Source organism: Pagrus pagrus (genome assembly GCF_965226575.1).
Source record: "Pagrus pagrus genome assembly, chromosome: 2".
Classification (NCBI taxonomy): Eukaryota; Metazoa; Chordata; class Actinopteri; order Spariformes; family Sparidae; genus Pagrus; species Pagrus pagrus.
Window position 1 is genome coordinate 3,301,439 of NC_140186.1, and position 23,307 is coordinate 3,324,745.

Sequence of the window (23,307 nt, forward strand, 5' to 3'; positions counted from 1 at the left end):
GCGGAAAGAAATGTGTGAATTCTTTAAAGGTGGATTTCGACTGCACCCTCCTTCATCACAGTGAAACATGAAATCAGTCGAATCGACAAAATGGACAGTGTTGCTCACGACGACCGCTGCTGTTGAGTGAAAACATCCTCTGTGTTAATATCAAACGGCAACTTTTCAAGTTGAGATTTTTTAAGGTGCGATTTAAAGGGTTCGGTGATCCCCAAAGGTTTTTTTTTCTCAAAACTGTGAACGAACGCGGGATCAATACAGAACATCATTACAAAAAAAAAACAACCGCTAAAAGAAACAAAGTCACAAGGTTTTTGCCTGTTAATAACACACAGTGTCCAAGACTGACAGATCATTTAAGACTGAAAACCACCTCCGCTAAAGGCAACAGTCGGCTCCATTTAACGGTGCCGCTGCTCCAATACCCAGAGCCAATTAAAAGGTGTGAGATGCCTCCATCAGTCCGGCTGTTTTCCATGTCGCTGTCAAATTGGTCAGTGGGGAAGACATCAGCCCCCCAAACCACATCCTAAATTAATCGCTCTCCGAGATAATCACATAACCGACAATTAACTCCATTTCCCATTTAATATCTCACCCACCCACCCATCAACCCCACAGTACGACTACACACACACACACATATGGCACGTCTACACACCGGTCTCATTACACAGACAGACGCTGATCCCCAGCAGGCACGACGCACGTATGAAATATGTGTTAGTTAGAGCTAAGTCACAAGCTTTAGGTTCACAACGGTGACGCTTACACCTTTTTTTTTTTTTTACCTTTGACAGTGGTGAGGGGGGATTTTTGGTGATTTGTACACAAACACTAAACACTGAAAGTGACATCATTAATGTGAAAAGTAGAAAAAAAAAAAACTAGCTGCGTGAAGCAGACGAGAGCGTTTTTTTTTGTTTTTTTTGCCTCCCAGGTTGAAGGAAAAGAGCTTCATTTCAAAAACACAAGAAAAGAAATTATTCGAAATGATCGTTAAGTCTCGTTTTGGTAAATTATTCCTGATGTTAAAGTTAAAGCACATGATGGATTCCTGAAACGATGCTCTCAAATCATCACGAATTTTAGAAAAAATATCAGATTTCATGTGAAAAAAAAAAAAAAAGGTCCTTTTCATGTATTTCTGTAATGAAAGCCTTCGAGTTCTCAGAGTCATTCGACACCCAGCCTCTGTTTCATCAGACGAGCCTCCCTGTGACCCACAAAGCCTCTTACGCAGACAAAAGCAGCCGGCTCCTCGTCTCAAAATGTAAAAACCCCGCTGGAAGGGGAATCTTGCTTTCAGGCAGAAATTGCACGTTATTATCAAATTGCACCTCCAAAACAGAAATTGCACTCATTACTGTACCCTGGACACTGCAGGCATTTCCTCCCCCACCCTCCCCTCCATCCTCTACACCCCCCTCAACTTCCTCTGTCATGACGAGCCACTGATTCTGGATCAGCTGCAGCCTGTTGGCACTGTGTGGTTGGCACTGAGGGGGGGATGTTCCCGCTGATCTGTGATCAGACTAACGGCACTGAGTGAAAGAAAAACAACAAAAAGATACTGTTCACATTTACTTCAGCCAAGATCGACTTCCTGAAGATAACTTATAGTAAACAATCTGTATTTAAATACTAGAGCACCACTAAAAGGTCAGATGTCAGAGCAAATGCGCCTTTTTAACAGGAGAGCAGGAAACCCAGTAAAGCACTGATCTGGACGTTTGTAGGTTAAAATGTATTTCAAAGTTAAAACTGGGCAAAACATGGTTGAAAAGAAAGTTTGGAAAGGTTTGATCACTTTATTAATTTGTAAAGTCCTGTTGGAATAACTATTTTGTAATAAAGGTCCCATATTATGCTCATTTTCAGGTTCATACTTTTATTTTGTGTACTAGAAAATGCTTTCGTGTTCAAAAACCACCATTACTTTTGCTGCAGCACCTATTTTCACCCTCCGTCTGAACGCTCTGTCTCTTTAAGGGCCCAGTCCACTCTGATAGGTTGGCTCTCACAGGCTTGAGCACAGGCTGCATCAGCTGACGGCTCATTTAAAAGGCACAGATTCTCTACATGGGCCGTGTGCATTGTTTTGATACCTCGCAGTATTTTTATAGCACCTAGACCTGCTTTATAATCGGGACGGACAGGGAAGCTCACGTTCTACAATACGGGACCTTTAATTATGAGGAAAACACAAGCAAACAAGCATTTATTTTAGTTTGTAAGCAGCTGGTGATTGCTCAATTCTATTATTCATCAATTAATTAATATTTGAAATTGTATTTGACATATTTGATGCTTTCCTGTGGCCAAATTTTTAGTTTTTGCGTGCTCAGCTGACAAAAAAAGTAATTTTATGGCTCAAAATCACAAATGATTACTTTCCCCTCAAAGCGTTTTAGAGTCTGTGCAGCCGGAGACACACCCTCTGACCTTAGACCCGAAATTCAGATCAGGAAAATTAGAGTTAATTGGAATTAATTAATTGAAGATACCAATTCCACACTTCGTTTGTTATAATTAGTACCGAATGACATAGTTCCTCCTGTGAAGAGAGATTATTGGGAAGTCAAGATGTCGACTCGTTTTATTTTAATCAGAAAGTTTCATCGCTTCAGTTTCAGCAGTCAGAATCTTTATAACCACATTATATCGACAGCTTAAGCTTATTAACTTTATGATATGCGTGTTGAGTTTTGCAGAAAAGTAACTTGCTAATGATAAAAGTGTGTAAGAAGGAGAGGAGACGCTGTTATTTCAGCGTGTCAGACATGTTTCTCTTCTCCTGCAGCTCATCTCATTTTCAGGTTGTTTGTTAAGATTAATTAGGCGGCCACTAAAAAAATTTCCTCCTTCTCCGGCAGTGAAAGATAATTACACATCTAAATTGCTTCGAGTTTTAGTAGTTTAGAGCTTTGATTGCTTTCAAAAGTTGACAAAAAACTGAACCTAATTAGTATCAATAAGTGATTCAATCAGGGATTTAATACAGATTTAATATAAAGATTCAGATTCTTCTCAACTTTTCAACCATAGTCAGCCCAGTTTTAAAAACCAGTCGTCCGGAAGTTGTTGTCAAAAGTTTACTGGAAAACAACAAATACGCACTTTTGAATCCAGAGGCGTGTTTTGTCAGGTTCTCTGAGCCTGAAGCAGATTTAGCACCAGTGTGTCGACTGAACAGAGAATCTTTGTTTGGCTCGGCTGATCCCGAATCAGTGGCTTCTGATCAGATGTGGAAAAAAAGAGAATTATATATACGACGAACACAAATCGGCTGATTTGTGCTCCGGAGAATACTGAACGTATGAGACATAAAATAAGAAAGTACAAAACATGAATCTTAAAAAACTGGAGATGAACGTCTTGGTGAAAAACATAATCAGCTGTTCAAACCAAGAGGATGACGGTGGGAGGAGGACGATCCTGGTACTGGGGCACTGTGGGTGATGGAGTCCGGGGGGTCACATGGCCAGAGCCCGGGCCTTGGCGGCCGCCGCCTCCGCTCTCTGCACGGCTCCCTGGCTGTTCTCCCTCCTCATCAGCTGGTTGGTCTCAAACAGGCCCTCGTGGCTGCCGCCGCCGCCGCCGCCGGGGCCGCCGTCCGAAAACGTCAGCACTCCTGGATCAGACAAGACTCCTCGTGACATATTTCATCGAAGCAAACAGGAGCGACATGCAGCCTTTCTACAACTACTGAATAAGTGTGAGGGATAAGTCCTTGTTTTGGCTGCTTTGGATGAATTTCTCAGAAGTTTTTTACTAAAAAGCAAACTGAACTTTTCCCGGCTGCTCTTTGAACTCTCTCTCCATCCTTTGTTAATCCCTTATTTGAGAATATCTGGTTTAATATTAGCTAAACTGAGACTCATTAATCTTCTGTCATCAGTTTGAGTACGTGTTCTCTTCATACAATGGGTTATAGTTAACTGTTACCTGAACTTGGGTTAATTTTTAACACAGAGAAACATGAAGGGAACGAAGCCCTTCCTTTTAAAAACTCCACTCTGCTGTCACATCTCAGGAAACAGAAGGAATCTTTATGTTGCACCTTTTATTTTTACAAGCACAAAAATGAGGCAGTTGTCACTGCGACGCGTTGTTCCACCCCGGACACCCGGCTGCCTTCAAATAAAAACGTGTTGATTGCCTCCAGAGACGCTGAGCTGCAGACTCACAGCGGGCTTGCGACCAGACAATTAACATGTTTCACAGTTGAATATAATCAAAAAAGTATTTAAAATGTTTGGTATCAGAACAAAGAACATAATAATCACACTGCGACAACGCGAGACGCGAAGTGCTGCGAGAAACTCAAAGGTCGTCAAACTGAGACATAAAAAAACACAAACCCGGAGAAATGTTCTTTTCTGACGCACCATCCTTTTGTAACAAGACTCTGAAAGGCTTCAATTGTTTTTACCTTCATTAACAGGAGGAAAATTAAAGGAAAAGTTCACTCAAAAACGGAAAATTCAGACATCATCTCCTCCTCACATGCTGATGGAAAGTCGGGTAAGTTTCATAGTCAACAAAACATTTCTGGAGCTTCACAGCAAAACAGCGTCGAAGCTCCTCAACAGCTGAAGTAGCCGGAGACTGACTGACTGACTGACTGACTTTTTCCTTTCACAATGGTTTGATATCAAATAATACCAGAGCCCTGCATATTCCATCCAATCCACATTGAACCCTGAGCTGTGAGGTCACAGGTTTTTATGATCTTCACACCTTCACATTGAAAAGCAGCGCAGAGTAATTAAAATGAGAACGTTCTGGTTCATTTGCTTTCTCTTTTGAGGACAATGAGTCGAGTGGTCTCACCGTAGCCGTCCACACAGCCGCCTTTAAACTCGCCCTCGAATCTCATCCCGTCGAAGCGAGTGAAGACGCCGACGCCTTGAAATTTGCCCTGAACAAATTCACCTTCGTACCTGAAAAGACAAAGGACGTCCAACACATTGATAAAGTTTTCAAAAGCGTGAGGAATGCTTTTAATGCTACGTGAGTAAAAACTGAGGCTCGGCTGCTGCATTGTAGAAATATTGGCCTTGAATGTTGGAATTTCAGGTATGAAAATGGAAAAAAAAAGCATAAACTATTTGTGCTTGGTGTTAAAAATGTACTGTAGAAACAAAACTTACCTGTTATTTACCATCTTGTTGCTCTGTGTCCGTTTATTAAACTCTAATCATTAGAATCGCACAAAGAAGGTGATTAACGCTGCATTTCTTAGCGCTTCTCGCACAACGTGCCAGTTTAGAAACTAGATTAGAGTTGACAGAAACAATGCAGATAAACTGCGTACAGATAACGAAGATCTAGGTCGGTGGTACCAGCCGTCGCCATCTTGGCAGTACCCGACCCTTCCTAACTCCCTGGCTAATGTTGCAAATGTACAAAAATCCACAGAGGCAGAGAACTGGTGCACATCCTTCTTTTCAGTCTGATTAGTGATGTTGTCCACTTCACTACATGGTGTCAGGATACATCTAGAGTTTAAAAACCCTTCACTATGTTTACAGTGATGTGCGAGTCGTTCACCTTGTTTTTAATATGTTTGTCAGTGTGTGTTATGATAAATTATAATGACAATGATCCTTATGTAAATAAAACAAAGAAATACATAATCTTTATAAACGTAAATAAAGATTATTTTATAATTGGGGATGAATCCTTCAGGTGTCTAGATGTCTAAAAGTCTGTGACTCTGAGCTCACAGCATCCACAACTTCTGTCACTTCCTGCCGTTTCACTTGCTTCATTTTGTTGCTAAAGCCAGAACTGAAGCCTCCAAATAAAACTCTTTTCTTTCTGTCGGTTTGATCGATCATGACTTCAAGTTCACGCTCAGTAACATTATGCTTCCTGTTCTTCAACCGCGTCTTTGCTTCTAACATTTCTCCTCATGTTTCTCCCCTGCATGTTTCCTGTTTTGGTCGTACACAGATGTCTACACCTGAATATCTGTGGAGTTTTATACATCTGGTGTTTATTCCTCGTTCTGCCTGTTAATCGCACAGAAAGCCATATTATTTGTCTGATATTTGCATTAAAAAATCATCCAAAAGGCTTCTCAAAACACGGCCAAGAGCTCGAGATCAAGTGACTGGAATCAGCTGAGCCTTAACGAACTTCACACGAGTGAGTTATATAAAAAAGTCCCAACACAGGCGATACAGAATCGGACAGTATCCCACTAATAAAGCTGCTTTATTTACAAGCAGGAAGTGAGTATTTTATTCATTAATGGCATTATTCAGAGCTTTCAGTTTCAGAGTTTTGCAGAAGTTATTAGCTGGAGTAGTTTAATTCAGAGGGCAGGACCTCGTCCTCTTTTAAACACATAGCGTGAATAAACTGGGCATCATTTCAATGTCACACCGCTGCACACTGACACAACACTGAACCGCAGGAGGGCAGAGGACTCCAACATCGACAGGAAGATAAAGAAAGCACTTTCCTGTGTCATGAGTTTAATTAATATTAATAAATAATTATTAACTGAAAGAAAAATTGATTTGGCAGCCGATGACATTTGCCTTCATCTGACTTTTAGTCCCAGAGATAAAATGAAGTTTGATTGATGCTCGAACATCAACAGTTCAACAGCAGAGTCTTTATTCTTTATTCTTTATTTTCTCAAATGACACTTCAGCTGCAGTTAATTGTAGCTGCTGTGGATCAAAGCAGCTGAAGGAGCACAACACTAATTTTTCAGAGCCTCCTTTCAGGTCGATTTGATCCTCAAAGGACAGATTTTCTGCTTTATATTTATTAAAAACCTTAAAAAACATGTTTCCAAAAGCCCCTTGAGAGAATTAATCAACTGTTCTTCTCAACAGCTGGCCTTGAACAGGAAACACTTTTCGTTTCTTAAACATCCTCGGCACGTACTTGAACATCTCACCTCCCGCTAAACAGTAAAGAGCAGATTAAAAACTTTTGAAGGAGCATGAATCCAAACTATTTTCTGTATCCGTTTGGGTCACGGAGCCACGTCTTTTAATTAAATTCTTTTCTGATCGATAAACAAAGAAAAGGCAGCAGATGTTTCCGTCTGTTCTGGACTCAGCGTACTTAAACAATTTTTAGAAGAAAGGATTTCTTTAACAACAAAATATCTGCAGATCTACACGTGACTTTCTGAACCAAACTGTACGGATCTTTTTTTGTTTTATTGATTGTCATTCAGAGCCGCAACAAATATGTGCCAACTATTGATAATCTTTTCAGCCTTTTTTCAAGTTCTGGACTGTTGGTTGGACCAGAGAAGCACTCTGGACCCTGAGGAAACACATGTTGTCGACATTTATTATAGAATAAACAATCGATCAGCCTGGAAAATAATCAGCAGATTAATCGATAATAATGAAAGTAATCATTAGTTGCAGCTTTAGTTTCATTAGAACAGCTGAACTCATCCTTTAACCAACCTGCTGTCAGTGGTGGAGTGTAACTAAGTGCATTTACTCGAGTACTGTACTTGAGCATTTCCATTTCCTGCTACTTTATACTTCCACTACATTTTGGGGGCAAATCTGTACTTAACTTGATACTTAAGTACATTTAATATCGGATACTTTCACACTTTTACTCAAATACTATTCATACAGGTTGGGTGACTTTCACTTTACCAGCATTACTGAATGTTAATGACAAAAAATTATCGCTCAAAATCAATTTATCATAATTAATCAGGGGAAAAACAACGAACACTCTTCCAGCTTCTGAAATGTCAGGATTCGTTTCTTCTTGCCGTTTTGTTTCATTTTAAATTAAATATATTTATATTTTTTAGCTGTTGGTCAGAAAAAGACAATATTTGAAGATGTAGCCCGAAGTAATGATGGACATTTTTTTCCTGTTCTTTTAAACGATTAACCAATTCAACAAACATACAATCGGCTCTGTAACTACTGTTAGGTGAAGCTTTGGAATCATTTTTTAAATGAGTGATTTTATTTTGAAAAAGGTCAAAGGTCAAATAAACAGGAAGTGAAGCACACAGACCTGGAGCCATCGGGGAAGACCAGCACCCCACAGCCGTTGAAGAGGCCGTTCTCAAACTGTCCGGTGTAGCACGTCCCGTCGCTGAAGGTCAGCTGACCCAGGCCATGACGCAGACCTGCAGCAGCAAGCAAGCAAACACACACACACACACACACACACACACACACACACACACACACACACACACACACACACACACACACACACACACACACCTGAGTTAAGTGCTTTTGATAGATTAGGTTCAGTTTACTTAAAAACAAAAAAATGGGCCAGATGGATAAAAAGCAGAAACAGCAGCAGGTGATGTTACGACAGTTTGTCATCGGATCCCAAAAAAGGTTGTTGGAAAACTCGTCTCATGATACATAACAATCCGTCGGCAGCGCTGATGGAAACTCACGACTCACATGCGTGTTGAGGGCAGCGAAATGAAACTAAGTAGATATGAAGTAACAAAACCTGAATGGAGCCTTGGTTACATTATATTATCGATGATATATCGTCTCATTCAGACAAAGCTCCATACTACGTTTGTCTCCTCAAGGATACTTGATACAATTGGACAAATAAGTGTATTGCATTTTCTTCGAGAAGCTCTTCTACCGTCGATGTTTGTGACCAGAACATAAACAATCAATCAAGCATTGCTCAGATATTGTTCTTTTATTGTTGTAATTTTTCTATATAAGAAGGGAAAAGGTTCAGGGTCAATGTATTTATCTGTTTTATATAATGGACTGTGAGAGGATGAGTTGAGGAAAAGAAGCTGCCCCGTGGTCTGGTGGTACAGCAGCGGATACTTCTGTATCTCTTGCCAGATGGCAGCAGGATGAACGGACCGTGGCTGGGTCAGGCCTTGTCTTTTAGTATCTTTTGGGTTGTCGCTAACGCTCTGTAGATGGTACCAGTGACGTCCTGGGCGGTGTTAATCACCCACTGATGAACCTTCCTGTCCTGGGCCATGTTCGAACCAATGCCAGTCTGTGATGTTTCCAGTCAGGATGCTTTTTTATCACTCCTCGGTGAAAGTTAACCGGGTTGGTGATGTGTGATGACTAAGATAGGTTCTCACTGCTGGTAATCCTAAAGAAGCTACTCAGAAAACCTTGGTTCTGCTGATGTTGAGCGGTGGATTGTTCTCTGTGCACTAGGGATGGGTCCATACAACTTTTTCATGCTCGATACCAATAAGACAACATTGAGTATCTGCCGACACAGCCTTTCCTGCTCTCTTAAACAACAAAACTATAGATAATACATCTGTATGGAAGCACTTTGCTGAACCTGTAGAACAAATATTCTACTTCTCTAAAGGAAGAAATGCAAAGACAGCATCAGGAATCAGTTTTGCAGTCGTGCTGCTTCTTCTTATTTTGACTTTTTTTCAAACATTGTGCAACTTGAGTGTAGTTCTGAGTATTTATGATAAAGGTATTATAATCCCAGTGTAAAATACGAGATACAACTCAACACAGCGTCGCCTATTCTTCTGATTTCAAACCACTCAGCATCTGAATGTAACTGTTACTAACTGCGTGCTGTCCTGTACGGTTGTCTTGCCATTTATCTTTCATGCACCTCTGTTTTATTTGCGTTCGTTTGCAGTTTCTTGTCATTTTCAAGCACTTTTTTTTTCTGTTTTATTTGTATTCTGTCATATTGTTTCTCATCTGTTATTATTCGCTCTGTGATTATGTTCGTTGTTTCTGTTTGTTCTCACATTTTTGCACCCATGGCTTTTTTATTTATGCTCTCGACATCATTGAACATGAAGGCTTGCCCTCAGTGATTTTTCGAGATTTAAATAAAGATTGAATGAATGAATTCTTCAATGACACTAACTATGAACTGAGACTCTACAGTCAGTTTCAAACTGCGATCCATCGATTCAGAAGCACAGTTGATTCTGTCCATGAAAACATAACACTGTGTTCATTCCATTTTATGTATGTTATTACTTTTGAGCAACATTGGCAACTCTCTTGGTACGAATCCTAGAAAACCAAAAAGGGATCGAACTGGAACCAGGACAAAAAAGTCTGACGCCAAAACACGAAATGAAAAATTTTAAGTTTTTTATTTGTCATTCTACAGCACAGGGTTGTACAATGAAATGCAATTTGCAAGAAACACTACTTTTTTAATGGAGGAGTGTTGAGGATGAGTAAACGAGTCTCACAGCCTGAGGAGTGAAGTTGCTCTGTAGTCTGGTGGTACGGCAGCAGATACTTCTGTATCTTTTGCCAGATGGCAGCAGGGTGAACAGCGGGTGGGTGTTGTCTCTTAGTTTCTTGTGCAGGATGCTCAAAGATGTAATTACTGTCGAATAAAACAATAATAAACTGCTTACGAACATGTTGAGGCTGCTTGTTAGCTTGATTGACAGGGCTGTCAGCCTACCACAGTCAGCTGTGATGGTTCATGCAGGCTCATCCCACCTCAGCCTCGCCCTGAAGCACAAATTTGGATTTTCTCGCCTGAGACAGTTGAGGAACTAAAGCGCTAAACCCAAACCACAGGCTCACAGATGTCTGCGATATCACTCACAGATTTCCATCAGGTTTAATCTCAGCATGAGTAACACATTCAGTATTTTCAGAACATTACTGGAAGCTGTGAGGAGGTTTTTTTTGTGGTTTTGTGCAAAAGATTTTTTGCAGGCATCATTATTTTAACACTTTAATTTGGAGGTAACAGTTGTAATTGCTGCTCTCTTTTACTTTACGCCTCCTAAAACGTTCCCACGGAGGTGAGACCTAATTTTCCCTCTAATTCTGTGACTAATTTTGAGGATAGGGAGGATGGCAGTGATGAAGTAGACAGGCGGGGAAAGAAGTGAGCATTTTGTCTTGCCAACTTCTATTAGCAGGCCCAGCGGGAATTAGGAGAATAACTGGATGTGAGGCGCCGTTGGACACGGGCTGAGGAGGTCCTGGGTTCCTCGTGGCAGCTGTAAGCGAGGAATAGGATTTACTGTGAGCTTGCCAAGTGGCATAAAACCGGTGGAGAGGAGAGAAGAGGGGAAGATCTGGTGGTGGGGGGGGAGAGACCCTCGCAGTGGATTGGGATTTACAAGGAACGGGGGGGGGAGGACCGCTCAGCAGGGGGTGAGGCAAGGGTGAGCCTAGCGAGCGCTGTCCCTTGCTCCCAGCTAATGGCAAAGTAAATTAGGCAGTCCATCTGTCAGGGCTGCTTAAAGTGCTGCTCTCTGCCTAATCTCAGCAGGGTTTTCACGGGAGATTTGGAGAGGAGATTTGGCAGAATCTAAATCTGGAGCTGTGCATTCCATTTTCAAAGTCGTCTTTCCATTCTGCATCCATATGTGCAGATGTGTTTGTGTGTGTGTGTGTGTGTGTGTGTGCACAAGCAGGCCTCGATTAAGTGTATATATGGTTAAAGAAGAGGGCCAACAGGGGCTTATATCCTAGCCTTCATCCTGACAAGCGAAGTGAGAGCCCGAGGAGGGAATTTCACGGACTGGCCCGCTGAAAAATGACAATCTGTGGTGTGTCAACGAGGCAGCGGTCGTCTGGCTACAAACGCCGAGAAGGAGTGTCTCCCATCAGGGATAAGGGGAGCGACAAAGTATGAATGGCGTTATTGAATCTAATGAAATCAAGTGACAAAAGTGTCAGCACTTTACAGACCGCTGGGAAGCTAACTTTTTCTCTGAAGGGACAGATTATCAGTGGACGGCTGCAGCAAGGGACAGTTATTTCCTCTCCGTCTCGTTGGATTTGATCCCTCCAGACAGACTCTAATCTGTCGCTCAGCTCCTTTGTAACGCCTCCCTCCAATCTCTTGTCGGGTCACGGTCTCTGCTAATTACGGTTTAGCTGAATTTGTCCGGCTTTTATGTCAATCAATAGCGGTAATGCATCGATGTTAAATGACTGCATGGGCGAAGTACAGTAGTAAATGCTTTCTGGCTGTGCCTCGGCTGTTGTGGATGTACCCACCCTACTTCCTGTAACCCGATAGCCCCCGTGGCCTGTCTTCAACCAGCGCTCTGCTGAATTATTCATGTGACACCACAGACCTCTGTCCGACACACACCTTCATGTTTGTGTGCAAACAGTGACTTTGCATGCATGGACGCAGAGATGCGACACGCATCAATCTGTGTCCATGACATCACCTCCCAACACACAAACACACTCGCACACACACAATTAAGTCATGTATGTGTAGTATGTGGTGTTAAAAATCAACAAAATGTGAACACACATATTTCGGGCATGCAAAAAAAAAATAAGTGCGTCTCAGGGAAAAGGTGTGTGAAGTGCTGTAACATGTTTCCCCAGGAGGAGTTTAACTGTGTTTACACAGGCAGGGTGGAAGGTGGGGGGAGGTTGTTAATTAAAAAGCTATCAACAGCAGGTAAAATTAAACCATTTACAAGTAAATGTGTGAAAAGGGAGCAATCTGGAAGGAAGTAACATCCAGATATGGTTAAACAAATCTCCCTAATGTCGGTGCGTTGTTGCACCGACGTGAGCAGGATTCATGAAGGATTCAAGCATAAAGGAGGAGGATATCATGCTAATGCATGTGATTACTGAGAAAGGTGAGGTTGTTCAAAGATAAGACACTAAATTGCATTTGTTTAAGTGCTGGTGTCGAAGTTTGTATCATGAAACCTTGTGCATACGCGGTAGAAGCATAACCTGCGTGAAAAAGTTTTGTAGCAAAGTCGCCAAACTTTTTAGGCTTTTAAAAAAAAAGACTGTCGATTCTATACATGTAGAGGTGACCATTAAAGTTCTGGCTCTGTCCCCGTTCATTTAGATAGGACCATGGTCGACTGTCCGGGGGCGTTGCCAAGATGGCTGCCAGGTGCCAACACTTGCCTACAAAGGACTCTGTATATATTTTCCAAGGGTGCGGGAACTTTGGGAGTGGGGCTGAATATTTCTGAATGCTCCAATAGTCGCACCATTTTATTTCAGCCACAGAAATGACATATTTCCATTTTGTTTTCTGAAGATGGGCAGACCTTCCATCAAAAATATCGTGTTTCAGTTGCCATAAACACGGCTGGAAAGGTCCCGAGGTCGCCTCCTTAAAAATATCCAGTGTCACGGTTACAAATGTCGCCCGTTTGACAGCCTCATCAGACGTTACTCCACCACCGTCCCCTCCACCTCAGTGTCAGTTAATAAACATGTAATGTGAACTACTATGTCATGTTTTGTGCAAATGTCAATATAGTACACAGCCTATGCCACGTCAACCTTGGCCGTATCTGTGGTTTGACGAAAAGTTACCTGCTAACATTATATCCTGGCAACAAGGCTGCAAAGAATCGACACACTGCCAAGAAATCCTGGCTGTTCCCGACAGCCAACACAGAGCTGCATGAGCTTCATTAGTGGACTAATTTCTTCAGTTATCACTGAGAAACGCCTGTGCTAAAAAAAAACCCATACATTGCTGTGGACTAAAACCTGAGAGCGCATCACAGCCAAACCAGTTTGACAGTTTTTTACAAACCGTGCAGACGCCATATGTTTCTCCCCGCAGCTTCACGCTCGCTTGGGTGCCAAACTTTTGTTCTTTGTTTAACCTTGCCCTAAAGGTCGTCAAAGTGTTTTTGTCAAACTGCAAATACGGGTTTAGGTGGTGTGATATCCCGGCTCAGCGAGCCTACTGTCACCAGATGGTCTCTGTGTGCGTGTGTGTGCATCTTCCTGTATTACAGACTTCAGCTTGACACCCATTTCTGTTTTTTGCCAATTAGTTGCAATCTGTGTGAGAGCAGGTTCGTTTAAAAGCTAACTAGCTTCACTGTTGTGACTCCAGTTGTTTTCTGAGCCTCCAGGCCGACAAATCCCTCCCGTCAGTCCTGAACAGCTGCTAGAGACACCTTTGTTTTAGCCCGTATACCAAGTTTTATCATACGTCCTAACTTTCGTATTAAATCTTAATACTGTCGGCATCCTAACGTGGATTTCTGTCTGAAATCAGCCCTTCATTAAAACACTGTATGTTGTTTAAGGGACCGGTGAGGCGTGAAATATGATCCAGGAAGTTTGAGTAACAGATTAATGTGTTTAAAGATTTATCAGACATAGACGCATTGCACAGCCACGGCAGCAACAGTTTTATGGTCTACGTGCATGTGTGCAACACTGTTTACAGGCTGAAATCCATCTGAAACTAGTCCCATCATTATGGTGTCCTCGAGCCTCGTTGATAAACATGAGCTGCTCCCTTCAATTACAATGTAAAGGTGCCGTGTGGAGTTTTGTTGGGATCAAACAAAAGTTTTTGTGTCCGTACAGTGTTACTCGCCAAAAACGTATAAAACATTTCCAGCAGTAAGATACCTCTTTATTCCCTTTCCTTTAGTGTGTTACACTAGGTCTATAAAATGAAAAGTCCACACCCAACGGCAGCTCCTCTCTCCCACAGAAAACACGGCTCCTGAAGTGCCTTTAACTCTGTGACTTGTTGACATCACACTACATCACCGTGTCAGAATGACTGACCTCCCCCCGGACATGGGAGACGAGGGCCTCATTGGAGTATCCAGGCCTGTAACGGGAGCTTGAAAGGCGAGTTGGCCTGTATCATGGGGCGATGGCACCCACAAGGCTCCGTGTAGCTGTGAAAGAAAACTGCTGAACTTGACTAACGCTCTCTGTGTGGCTCAGCGGGAGCGCTCGGGGAAAGCCCTGCCCATATCTCTGCAAACTGTCACTGAGATCTGAGACTCAGTCAGAAAGCTCCAGATCCACTGTGACATGCTGTGGGGGTGAGAGCCTGAGGTGCTGTGACAAACTGTCATGATTCTGGGCGGCTGTGAGAATTTACTATCCTTTAATGATTCAACAGACCCAAATGTTTTGAAAAAAATTCTCCCTTTTCTGTTCTCTCCACAAAGTGTTACTGACAGTGCAAGAAAGATGTTTTGCAGCTTTTGTCACACTAGCCATGTTTCCATCAATGTATATGATGCACATTTTGAGGTAATCGCATGTAAAAACGCCAAAATTTGAAGTTCTGATATAAACTGATGCTATAGCAGCTACGCAAACGTCTTGAGGAGCCGCCATTGTTGTTTTGAAAAAGACCAGTCGCTCGTCGCGCTGGTGGAGCGAATATTTAACTGACTCGACTGATCAGCTGTTTCCACTCCAAGAGAAGAAGAAGAAGAAGAAGAAGAAGAAGAAGAAGAAGAAGAAGCTGTTCCCACTGTCAGGTAAAGGTTACAGAATAATCACAACTTGCCCAACAGGAAAAACATTCCTGAAGACCTCGCTCCATTTTTCTCTCGTAGTTTTGTTTTGTTTCTTCTTCTTTGAAGTGTATTTGGCGGTTGGCAAACTGTTTTTTTTTTCCCTCGTCAGTACCTCTCCGTCTTCTCCTCTGTCTGTTACAGCCCTGCATGAATCTTTATTGTCTTGAGAATAGAAACAGTGCTGACTTCTGCACCACTCAGTGAGCCGAGAACACACTCAATGTGACCTCGGATCAAGAAACGCCTTCAGGCTGTACATGTCCTAACTGGTGTCTGTTAATGCAAATAAAGTCTGAGTACTGTGGTTGCCCTTAACTTCACTCTCGAGCCTCATAACATGAATCAAATACAAGTGTGATATTTACATGGACTGACTTACATGCATTTTTGTGTTAATGACATTAAAACATGCAAATGCGGCCAGTGATGGAGGATGGACAGGTGAGTGAGCAGGTCGGTCTTGCCTTCTTTCCATTCGCCGTGGTACTCCTCGCCATTGGAGTAGCTGAAGGAGCCTCGTGTCAGGGTCATGGGTCCTGCTGGCACACAACAACAACACGGAAACCGTCATGTCAGACCTGGAGCTCCTCACCTGATGCTGTGACTGTCTGACACAGCTCGGAGTTCATCAGATAAAGCGTGGGTTAATTGCTAGTTTTTGGACGCTGCAGCCAGTTAATGCAACACAGACACGGAAACTAACTACACACCACCAACAATCCCGTCTCCCAGCGAAGTCAAGACACAGTCGATACGTTTCCACGCACACTTAAGTCGAGCTACGCTCATAGCTCGAGTAGGCCCTTTAATTGGACTACTCCCAGTATACAAGCACCAGGGGAGAATCGATTTATTGATGGAAGTATGTCCGACTCCACCACGGTAGGTGCTAGTTGCAAACGAGGGAAACATGGATGACTTTTCGGAGCTGTACATTTCATAATGTACGTAATTATTTTGTTTTTCCTGCCTTCCTGCTACAGATTTATGCCATGGACGACTCCCGGGTCAATGCCCGGCGCGGGGACTGTGGTGCATGTGCAGAACGCCGGGAGCAAGTTCGGGTCCGACTCGGGCGTATACATGAAAGAGTACGTCGACTTCCAACCGCGTCATCTGGGTGCGTTAGTCCGACTTTGAGAAATTTCGATTTAGTGCGATTTCAGATCGGACTAACATGTCTATATGGACTTTAAAAGTCCGGTTTCAGATGGACGGACACAATAGTCCGACTTTTTCTAACATCGTGTAAACGTGCTGATTGTATGGTTAAAAGCATGTGGTTCTTTAGAGTCACAACCCCTGCGACATGACTCGTTTGATTATCATAAATTAAGCCATTAGGTCCAATCATATTTAGAAAATCTAGAAGAGCTGCAAGATTATATTATTTTATTTCTATTCAAGTTAACTGGGAGCTAAACTGGAAGCTGGCTGGCTGGCTCGACGAGAGATCCGGGTAACTTTACAGCCGAGCCGACGCCACTTAGCAGCTTTCATACAACGTCCTTGATTTTGATTACCTGCACCCATGCGAGACTTACCAACGATCGCAAGTCTAAAGACGGCAAAACTTTCATATAAAACATCTGAAGCAGGTGATCAGATGTCTGTTGTAGACTACAGGTGTGTGTTGCCTTTAATGCATCACCTGGTAGGTGACGCTGATCCCTCACCTGTCTGTGCTCCCTACATGACCCCCCCCAAAAAACACTTACAGTTACAGCTGAGGTGTTTTTGTTCATTTATGTGTCTGTTCCTTCAGTTTCACTCAGATACCTGATGATCAGCTGTGCTTGCTGTTGTCCTCTGAGGTCTCTCCTCTCTATTGTTTGAGGCTGAGCCTCGACAGGAGCGTCACACGCACGTCCAGGCTGCAGAAACCCCGCACACAGCAGCGGAGGCCTGCTCGTTATCACGCTGAATTATCGCTCGGATGCCATCAGGCGCGCTGTCACCGCGCGGGAGGAGGCGTGTGTATCCTCCATCTAATGTTGCCACAGTAACGGCGCCCAAATCCCTTTCATCCTGCCGGCATGACGCTGGCAGCCTCCGAAACACACACACCATCACACACACACGCACACACACACACACACGGTGAGCTGACGTGGAGAGAAACAGAAACGCTTTACCTGTTTTAACACACAGCAGCTCGGTCCTTTGTCTCTACATCACTGACAAACAGCGCGCCAGTTGGAGGATTTCTGCTCCTCTCAGCGACTATTTCGCTTTTTCCCCGTGTATGCTAGCTGCCTCAGCGTCTCTCCAAGGAGCCGCGATGTGATTGGCCGCCGCGCCTCCACTTCGTTCCAAGGCGCTCTCCCATTGGCCGCCGCCCTCCCCTGCCGTCCAGCCCCTCCGCGGGAGACATCTTTGTCGAGGGCAACGGGTTCAACGACTTCATTAGCCGGAGTGCTCCTCCGTTAAAAACGTTTGCCCTTGCGTCTTTTTCCTGTTTCTTTACGCGCTGCCCGCCGCCTCTGCAGGACTGTAAAGAGGCAGCTGAGCTTCCTGTTAATGATACTGTGTCATTTCATGTTGCAATTTGGTGATTAGACCCGCGTTTGGCCCAGTTTTATAGAAGTTGATTTATTGTCCTGCCTGTGCTGTTAAAACAGCTGCAGAGGTGGTGAGGGCTGCCTCCACGAGATGATATGGATTTAAAGCCAATGAGGCTTTAATTCAGTATGAAGCTGAGAGGAAGGGAAACATCAAGGTAGCACAGGTCTGCTAAAGGATGTTGTTTCTCAGGGGAAACTAGGATGAAGCCGTGGTCAACATCATCATTTTATCATGACTTATAATGGTGCAATTACGATTTTGGATATGAATCTAACTTTCTGACTAATGTATGTAATTTATTAATAATACTGTTTTATTTACCTGTATTTTTACTTTTTATTCTGTGTATGTGTCAGATGAAAGGTATAATGTCTCATCATGGTTCCTCCAAGTTACCTTTTATTTATGTTTTGTATGTTGTGTTACATTATGTTTTATGTCATGTTTTATGTTTTGTTATGTATGTTATGTTTGTAATGTACAGTATGTTGTTATTTTTTATGTAAAGTTGTGTTTTTTTGTTATGTTTTGTGATGTTATTTATGTTGTACTGAGGATATGAAGAATGAATAAACAAGGAAAGGAAGTCATTAAATATATTCAAATAGATGTTTGTTTGTTTATTTGTTTAATTATGTGTTTGTTTATTTGACAGGGACAGTGCACAGCTTTATAATAATAATAATGATAATTATAATATTAATAATAATACATTTATTTTATATAGCGCTTTTCAGGGTACACAAAGACACTTCACAGGTTAAAAAGCAGAATAATAAAAACAACACACTAAAAACACAAAAAGAGACCAGTTGTACATTAAAAGCAGTTTTAAAAAGGTGAGTGTTGGTGCGTGTGTTGAAGGTAGTGAGGTCTGTACAGTCTCTGATGTGTTTGGGGAGAGAAGGGAGCTTATTATTACCTGTCCAGAGTTACCTATAAGCTATAAACTCTTACAGTTAATGTCCTCAAGCACACTGTCACCTCTTTTTCATACATTTAGTTACAAGCTTATTTACTTCTGTAGTTCCTGGGCAGGAGACGAAGATAACATCTCAGCAGAAGTGAAAATTAACACTACAGTAGATAACAAAAAAAAATAAAGTACAAACATAATCACCAAACATCAGCAACCCAGACAATAATAACATATCAAAACAAAACACTACAACAATAACAACCAGATGTCTTGAGATTTAATGTTTGTATTCACGCATAAATCCATGACTGGGTTGATTTTATCTGATTTTATGTTGCATTAAAAACCAGTTAGATTAGATGGTTGGCAATATTGTATTCTATTTTATTTTTTCTATTTCTGTAATTGACATGATGGCAAATTGTGTGTTCTGTGTCCTTGTTGAAAAACAATAAAAATTTGTTCAAAAAACAAAAAAACCCCCCAAAAAACCAGTTAAGCTGCAGCGCTCTCATCACTCGGTACTGAGGTCCAAAAATAGGTTGCGTGAAGAGAGAGGGCTGATCTGCCAAACTCAGAAGATCTGTGCTGTGTTACGAGGTCTCCTCTGTTGGTCGTCCTCGTCCTCCCATCAGGACATAAAACAACTGCGTCAGGGACAGAACAATAAAGTTTTGGATTTATTCCCATAGTTGTCCTACGTCTGACAAAGAAATCACAAAGCAGAGTTGGAGGGTGTCACACATACAGAAGTTGTTCTGAAGAAATGAAACGTGTTAAGGTTTTATTCTTGACAAAATTTGATAATATTAGAGTTTTTAAAGAGCTATCAAGTGTTTTTAATTAAGTCTCTATGCTGATGTTGGTGGTATGGACGTGTGTGCTCTGTGATGTTGTCCTGTCAGGTTGTGTGTAATGTTTTCACGTAGTCATCTGTGGATGGCTGAGCTAGTTTAGGTCAGAGGCTGCCTGCTGTGGTGTGTGCGTGTTGTGTAGACCTACTTTCCCCCGATATAATAAAATAACCATTCATGAATAAAGAGTATTTTGACCGCTGAGATCACGTGGTTATAGCAGCCATGGGAATTAATAAACTTTTTAAAAAAAAGTCCCAGTATTTTTGCAACAGGATTCAGTTTCTCATTCAGGGTTTAATTCCTGGCAGCAAGAAGAAAAAACATTTCAGTGATGGGAACCAACATTTTAACAGAGGTCTGTGAAGAGCGTCTGTGTGAGGAAAAACTTGTCAAATTGAGAAAAGAAACAACAACAAGATGTTAGAAACCTCAGGAGGAGCCACAGAGGAGGGTCCTCTCCCACAATTACAGAACAGAACAACAAAATCAGAGCTTACAAGTTGCATTGACAGAATATCTGATACAGATTATATAATATATGTAACGTGTGTGGATCCAGGAGGATCTCCAAGCGGTGCCCGGTCCACACGACCTCCTCTCCACCGAGGTGACCAGGAAGAGGACAGGCCACACAACATAATTAGCAGTAAATCAGAGAAAATCAGAGTGAAGAGGCATCACATTTTTACAGAAGTACTGACATAAGGAGATATTAAAACAGAGAGCAATGAGCCAGGGTATGAAGATCCAGATCTGTCAATATATGAGGCAGCAGGAGCCACGAGAGGTAGATGTTCCCATGAGCCCGTGGTTCATCAGAAGGGAGTGAAAAGAGAGGAGGAGGAGGAGGAGGAAGAAGAAGAGAGCGACGCAGGTTATGGGAACAGAAAACACAAAGAAAAGTTAGAGAAATTAATTGATAATCAGAATAAATGTTGTCTGCAGGACAATGTAAATTCTAATACTACAGGTGAGATGTTGTGTTTATCAGTTAGAGTTCAGATTAGTTTGAAGTGTATATAAATCTTGGGGGGAAAAGATTAGAAACTAAAATAAAAACACCACATTTTCTTCACTGTCTTTTCTATTTGGGGAAACTTGGACTCGTGACACGAGTATAAATCCTGGTTACACTCGGTATGTCAGCTCTGTACAGACGGCAGCCGTGGAAAAGATGCAAAGCACGTGTGGAGGCAGCCGATTTATTAATTCAATTAAGACCACTCAGTAACAAAAAGCAACATAATCCATTAAAAGAGAACTCGTCGTAATCCTTTAATTGGTTAAATAAGAATATGAGTGTTGTAACTGGGAGCAGAGGCTGTTTCCTGGTGTTTCTGCGGGAACATTGGGGGGTTTTGGGGCCGTGGAGCTGCAGGCTGTTCTCATTTTCATATAATGACACTGAAACAGTTTTTTTCCCACTAACACTGCCTCTTTGTGCGCACACAGCCTACAGTTTATTTAGCCTGTCAGAGCTGCACTAATAACATATCTGCTAATTTAAACAATGCAGTGTCTTTATGCGCATTTCCTTTTTAAATCCCCGGCACACCCGCGCCCTTTGACACACATAGCTCTGAGCCGTGGCAAATTTGGAGCACAGGCGCCATGTGCTGTGTCCTACACAACATTAAAACAGACAAACATCCCATTAAACGACCAATGACAGCACATCCTCGCGCAGAGATGCTGGGAGGGATGGAGGGGGGAGGAGGAGGAGGAGGTGGAGGAGGAGGGGGAGCTTTTGGTGGGTGGGACAAATGAGCGCTATAGAAAGGGGGATGCTGCAGCCCCGTCCCCCTCATATCTCACTCCACCCAGCCCTAGAATAAAAACCACCGGTGACGTGCGCGCAGGGAAGCACCCAGCAGTATGTGCGCGCCCACGGGAGGGGCCGATAGAAAATGGCGAGTCTGTGCAAAAGGCAGCAATGCACGGTAGAGAGGCGCGGCTTTCGGCAGGAACTTGACTCTTGGAGGCACAAACTCATTCACTGTGTAGGTAAGCTCTCTTGGCATTGTGTGTGCGCGTGTGTGTGGCGTGGTCCCGGACGGTGCCGGCGGCTGTTGGGCTTGTTTTTCTGGGAGCGGAGAGCGCAGAGAGCCGCGGCTGTAATGTCCACTGGAAAAACCTATAGGCTCCCATGAAGCTGTCATTTTTTTTTTGTTACGCGCGGCTGTTGCCTGGCGCTGCCTGCCTCCCACCGGACACAGCCAAAAAAGAAATTCAGCTCGAAGTTTGTGGGCTCGTGCCGGGCACGTCGGCAGGTGTTACACCTGCGCGCTTGGACTGTGCGTCCTGCCGGGCTCCTGACTGTGTGTTTGGGTCACGGTGTCGGCTGTTTGGGGGCCGCTGGGGGTGTTTTTATACATTATTCTATGGCTGTTTGTTTATTGTAAGCAGGAGCATGTCACGTGTGCAGATGGAGCTGCGCCTCAGCCAATCAGCTGGCCCGCTATAGGTTGGCCCGTGCACGCGTGCGCGCCGCCGGGTTGAGTTTTTGGTCGGAGGGGAGGCGGTGCGCGCTCTCAGTCTCCAAACATGACGCCCCCTCCTCCTCCTCCTCCTCCACTTCCCTAGAAATGAGCTTTTGGGAGCGCGCATTGCTGCATTGGGGGAAATGTCAGGAAATAATTTTTGTATTTTGAGGCGGAAGGTAGAGGAGGAGGAGGAGGAGGAGGAGGAGCGGGAGGAGCGGGGAGGGAAGCCGCTCTGCTCGGTACTTGTTGAAAACGACGCTCCTGGCTGCGGTGGAGAAACTCTGCGGTGCAGGTTCTGGTCCAGAAGACGTGTTTCTGATTGTTTTTAATGTAGATGACAGAGCAGCCTCCTGTCTGTCTCACTGCAGGGACAGGTCAGAGCAGCGGCCATGACATGTGTCAGTCTTTGTCCTGCTTATTACTCATCATCATGCAGTTTATAACCTCCCTCTGCTCTCCTCATTAGTTCATGTCGGCTTTTATTTTGGATATTCTTCATCCATACATCTCTCACACCCACTGCCCCTCCTCCCACTCCTCCTCCTCCTCCTCCTCCTCCTCCTCCCCCAGTCCTCCATTTCTGGTGTATTTCATTAGCTCAGTTTAATCCGGTTACATTGACCTATCCCGATGTTATGGCAAGATTATCATCCACTCTTCGCCTCTGATCTCCTAACCTCTCTGGGTTTCCTCGGCTCTCTGCCTGGCTCCTAATCTGGCTTTTATAGGCAGCATAACGCACCACCACCACCACTACCAGCACCACCAGCACCACCAGCAGTGCCGGGGTGTTGCAGCTCCACTTGTGTTTTTGGATGTCCAGATGTTGAGCGTTGACCCGTCACCTACTTACCCATCCGACCGCTTTATAATAACTCACATGGCCTGATTCCCAGCAGGCCAGCGGGGCTTTTTTTTTTTTTTTTTTTAGTAAGACAAAACCCTCCTAATGAGGAGATGCAGTGTTGAATTAAAAGGTTGGTTAATCTCTGACCTCCGGTTGGTGTGATCAGCATAAAGCCATAAGGAATCACAGGCAGCAGTGTAAACAACAGGACACTGACGGCTCGTTCCTCGATCATTTATCTGGTGATCAGCTGATGGATTTTACACCAAAATGTGTTTTTCACTCATTAAAAGCGAGCGTTAACCTAACCTACCGTCACATATTAATGACGACTGCACTGCCTGCGTTGTGTCCTGCTTCTGCCT

General features: G+C 43.2%; 2 protein-coding genes across 6 annotated transcripts in view; one reads left to right on the forward strand and one right to left on the reverse strand.

Annotated features, from left to right (window-relative positions):
* Window positions 1-1,393: 1,393 nt before the first annotated feature.
* Window positions 1,394-17,533, reverse strand: LOC311274803 (MORN repeat-containing protein 4-like). Of its 5 annotated transcripts, XR_014624789.1 has the most exons (6): window positions 17,051-17,319; window positions 15,736-15,810; window positions 8,026-8,140; window positions 4,837-4,946; window positions 3,121-3,634; window positions 1,400-1,544 (listed from the first exon to the last, which is right to left on the reverse strand). XR_014624789.1 is itself a non-coding variant. In XM_084382795.1 (5 exons), exons 2-5 carry the CDS (start codon window positions 15,800-15,802, stop codon window positions 3,477-3,479), a joined length of 450 nt encoding a protein of 149 aa, XP_084238921.1. In that variant the 5' UTR covers window positions 15,803-15,807; window positions 17,407-17,533; the 3' UTR covers window positions 1,394-3,476. The 5 variants fall into 5 exon arrangements, 4 of the variants coding, with proteins under 4 accessions (XP_084238921.1, XP_084238923.1, XP_084238922.1 ...); XM_084382795.1 differs by lacking the exon at window positions 17,051-17,319 and adding an exon at window positions 17,407-17,533 and having other exon boundaries at window positions 1,394-3,634; window positions 15,736-15,807; XM_084382797.1 differs by lacking the exon at window positions 17,051-17,319 and adding an exon at window positions 17,407-17,533 and having other exon boundaries at window positions 1,394-3,634.
* A 1,850-nt stretch (window positions 17,534-19,383) lies between these two features.
* Window positions 19,384-23,307, forward strand: part of lcor (ligand dependent nuclear receptor corepressor) — an 89,396-nt gene continuing 85,472 nt past the window's right edge. Inside the window, exon 1 of the mRNA XM_084366250.1 lies at window positions 19,384-21,616. Within this exon, the coding sequence (XP_084222376.1) occupies window positions 21,520-21,616 (97 nt within the window). The 5' untranslated portion in view covers window positions 19,384-21,519. The remainder of the gene's footprint in view (window positions 21,617-23,307) is intronic.

Bases quoted from the DNA above. Each gene is read 5' to 3' on its own strand.
- LOC311274803 (XM_084382795.1), bottom strand. From the start codon at position 15,802: ATGACCCTGACACGAGGCTCCTTCAGCTACTCCAATGGCGAGGAGTAC. The intron at 8,141-15,735 runs GCAAGACCGACC...TTGCTGCTGCAG, and splicing joins CCACGGCGAATGGAAAGAAG to GTCTGCGTCATGGCCTGGGT. The intron at 4,947-8,025 runs GTCTGTGTGCTT...TTGTCTTTTCAG, and splicing joins GTCTTCCCCGATGGCTCCAG to GTACGAAGGTGAATTTGTTC.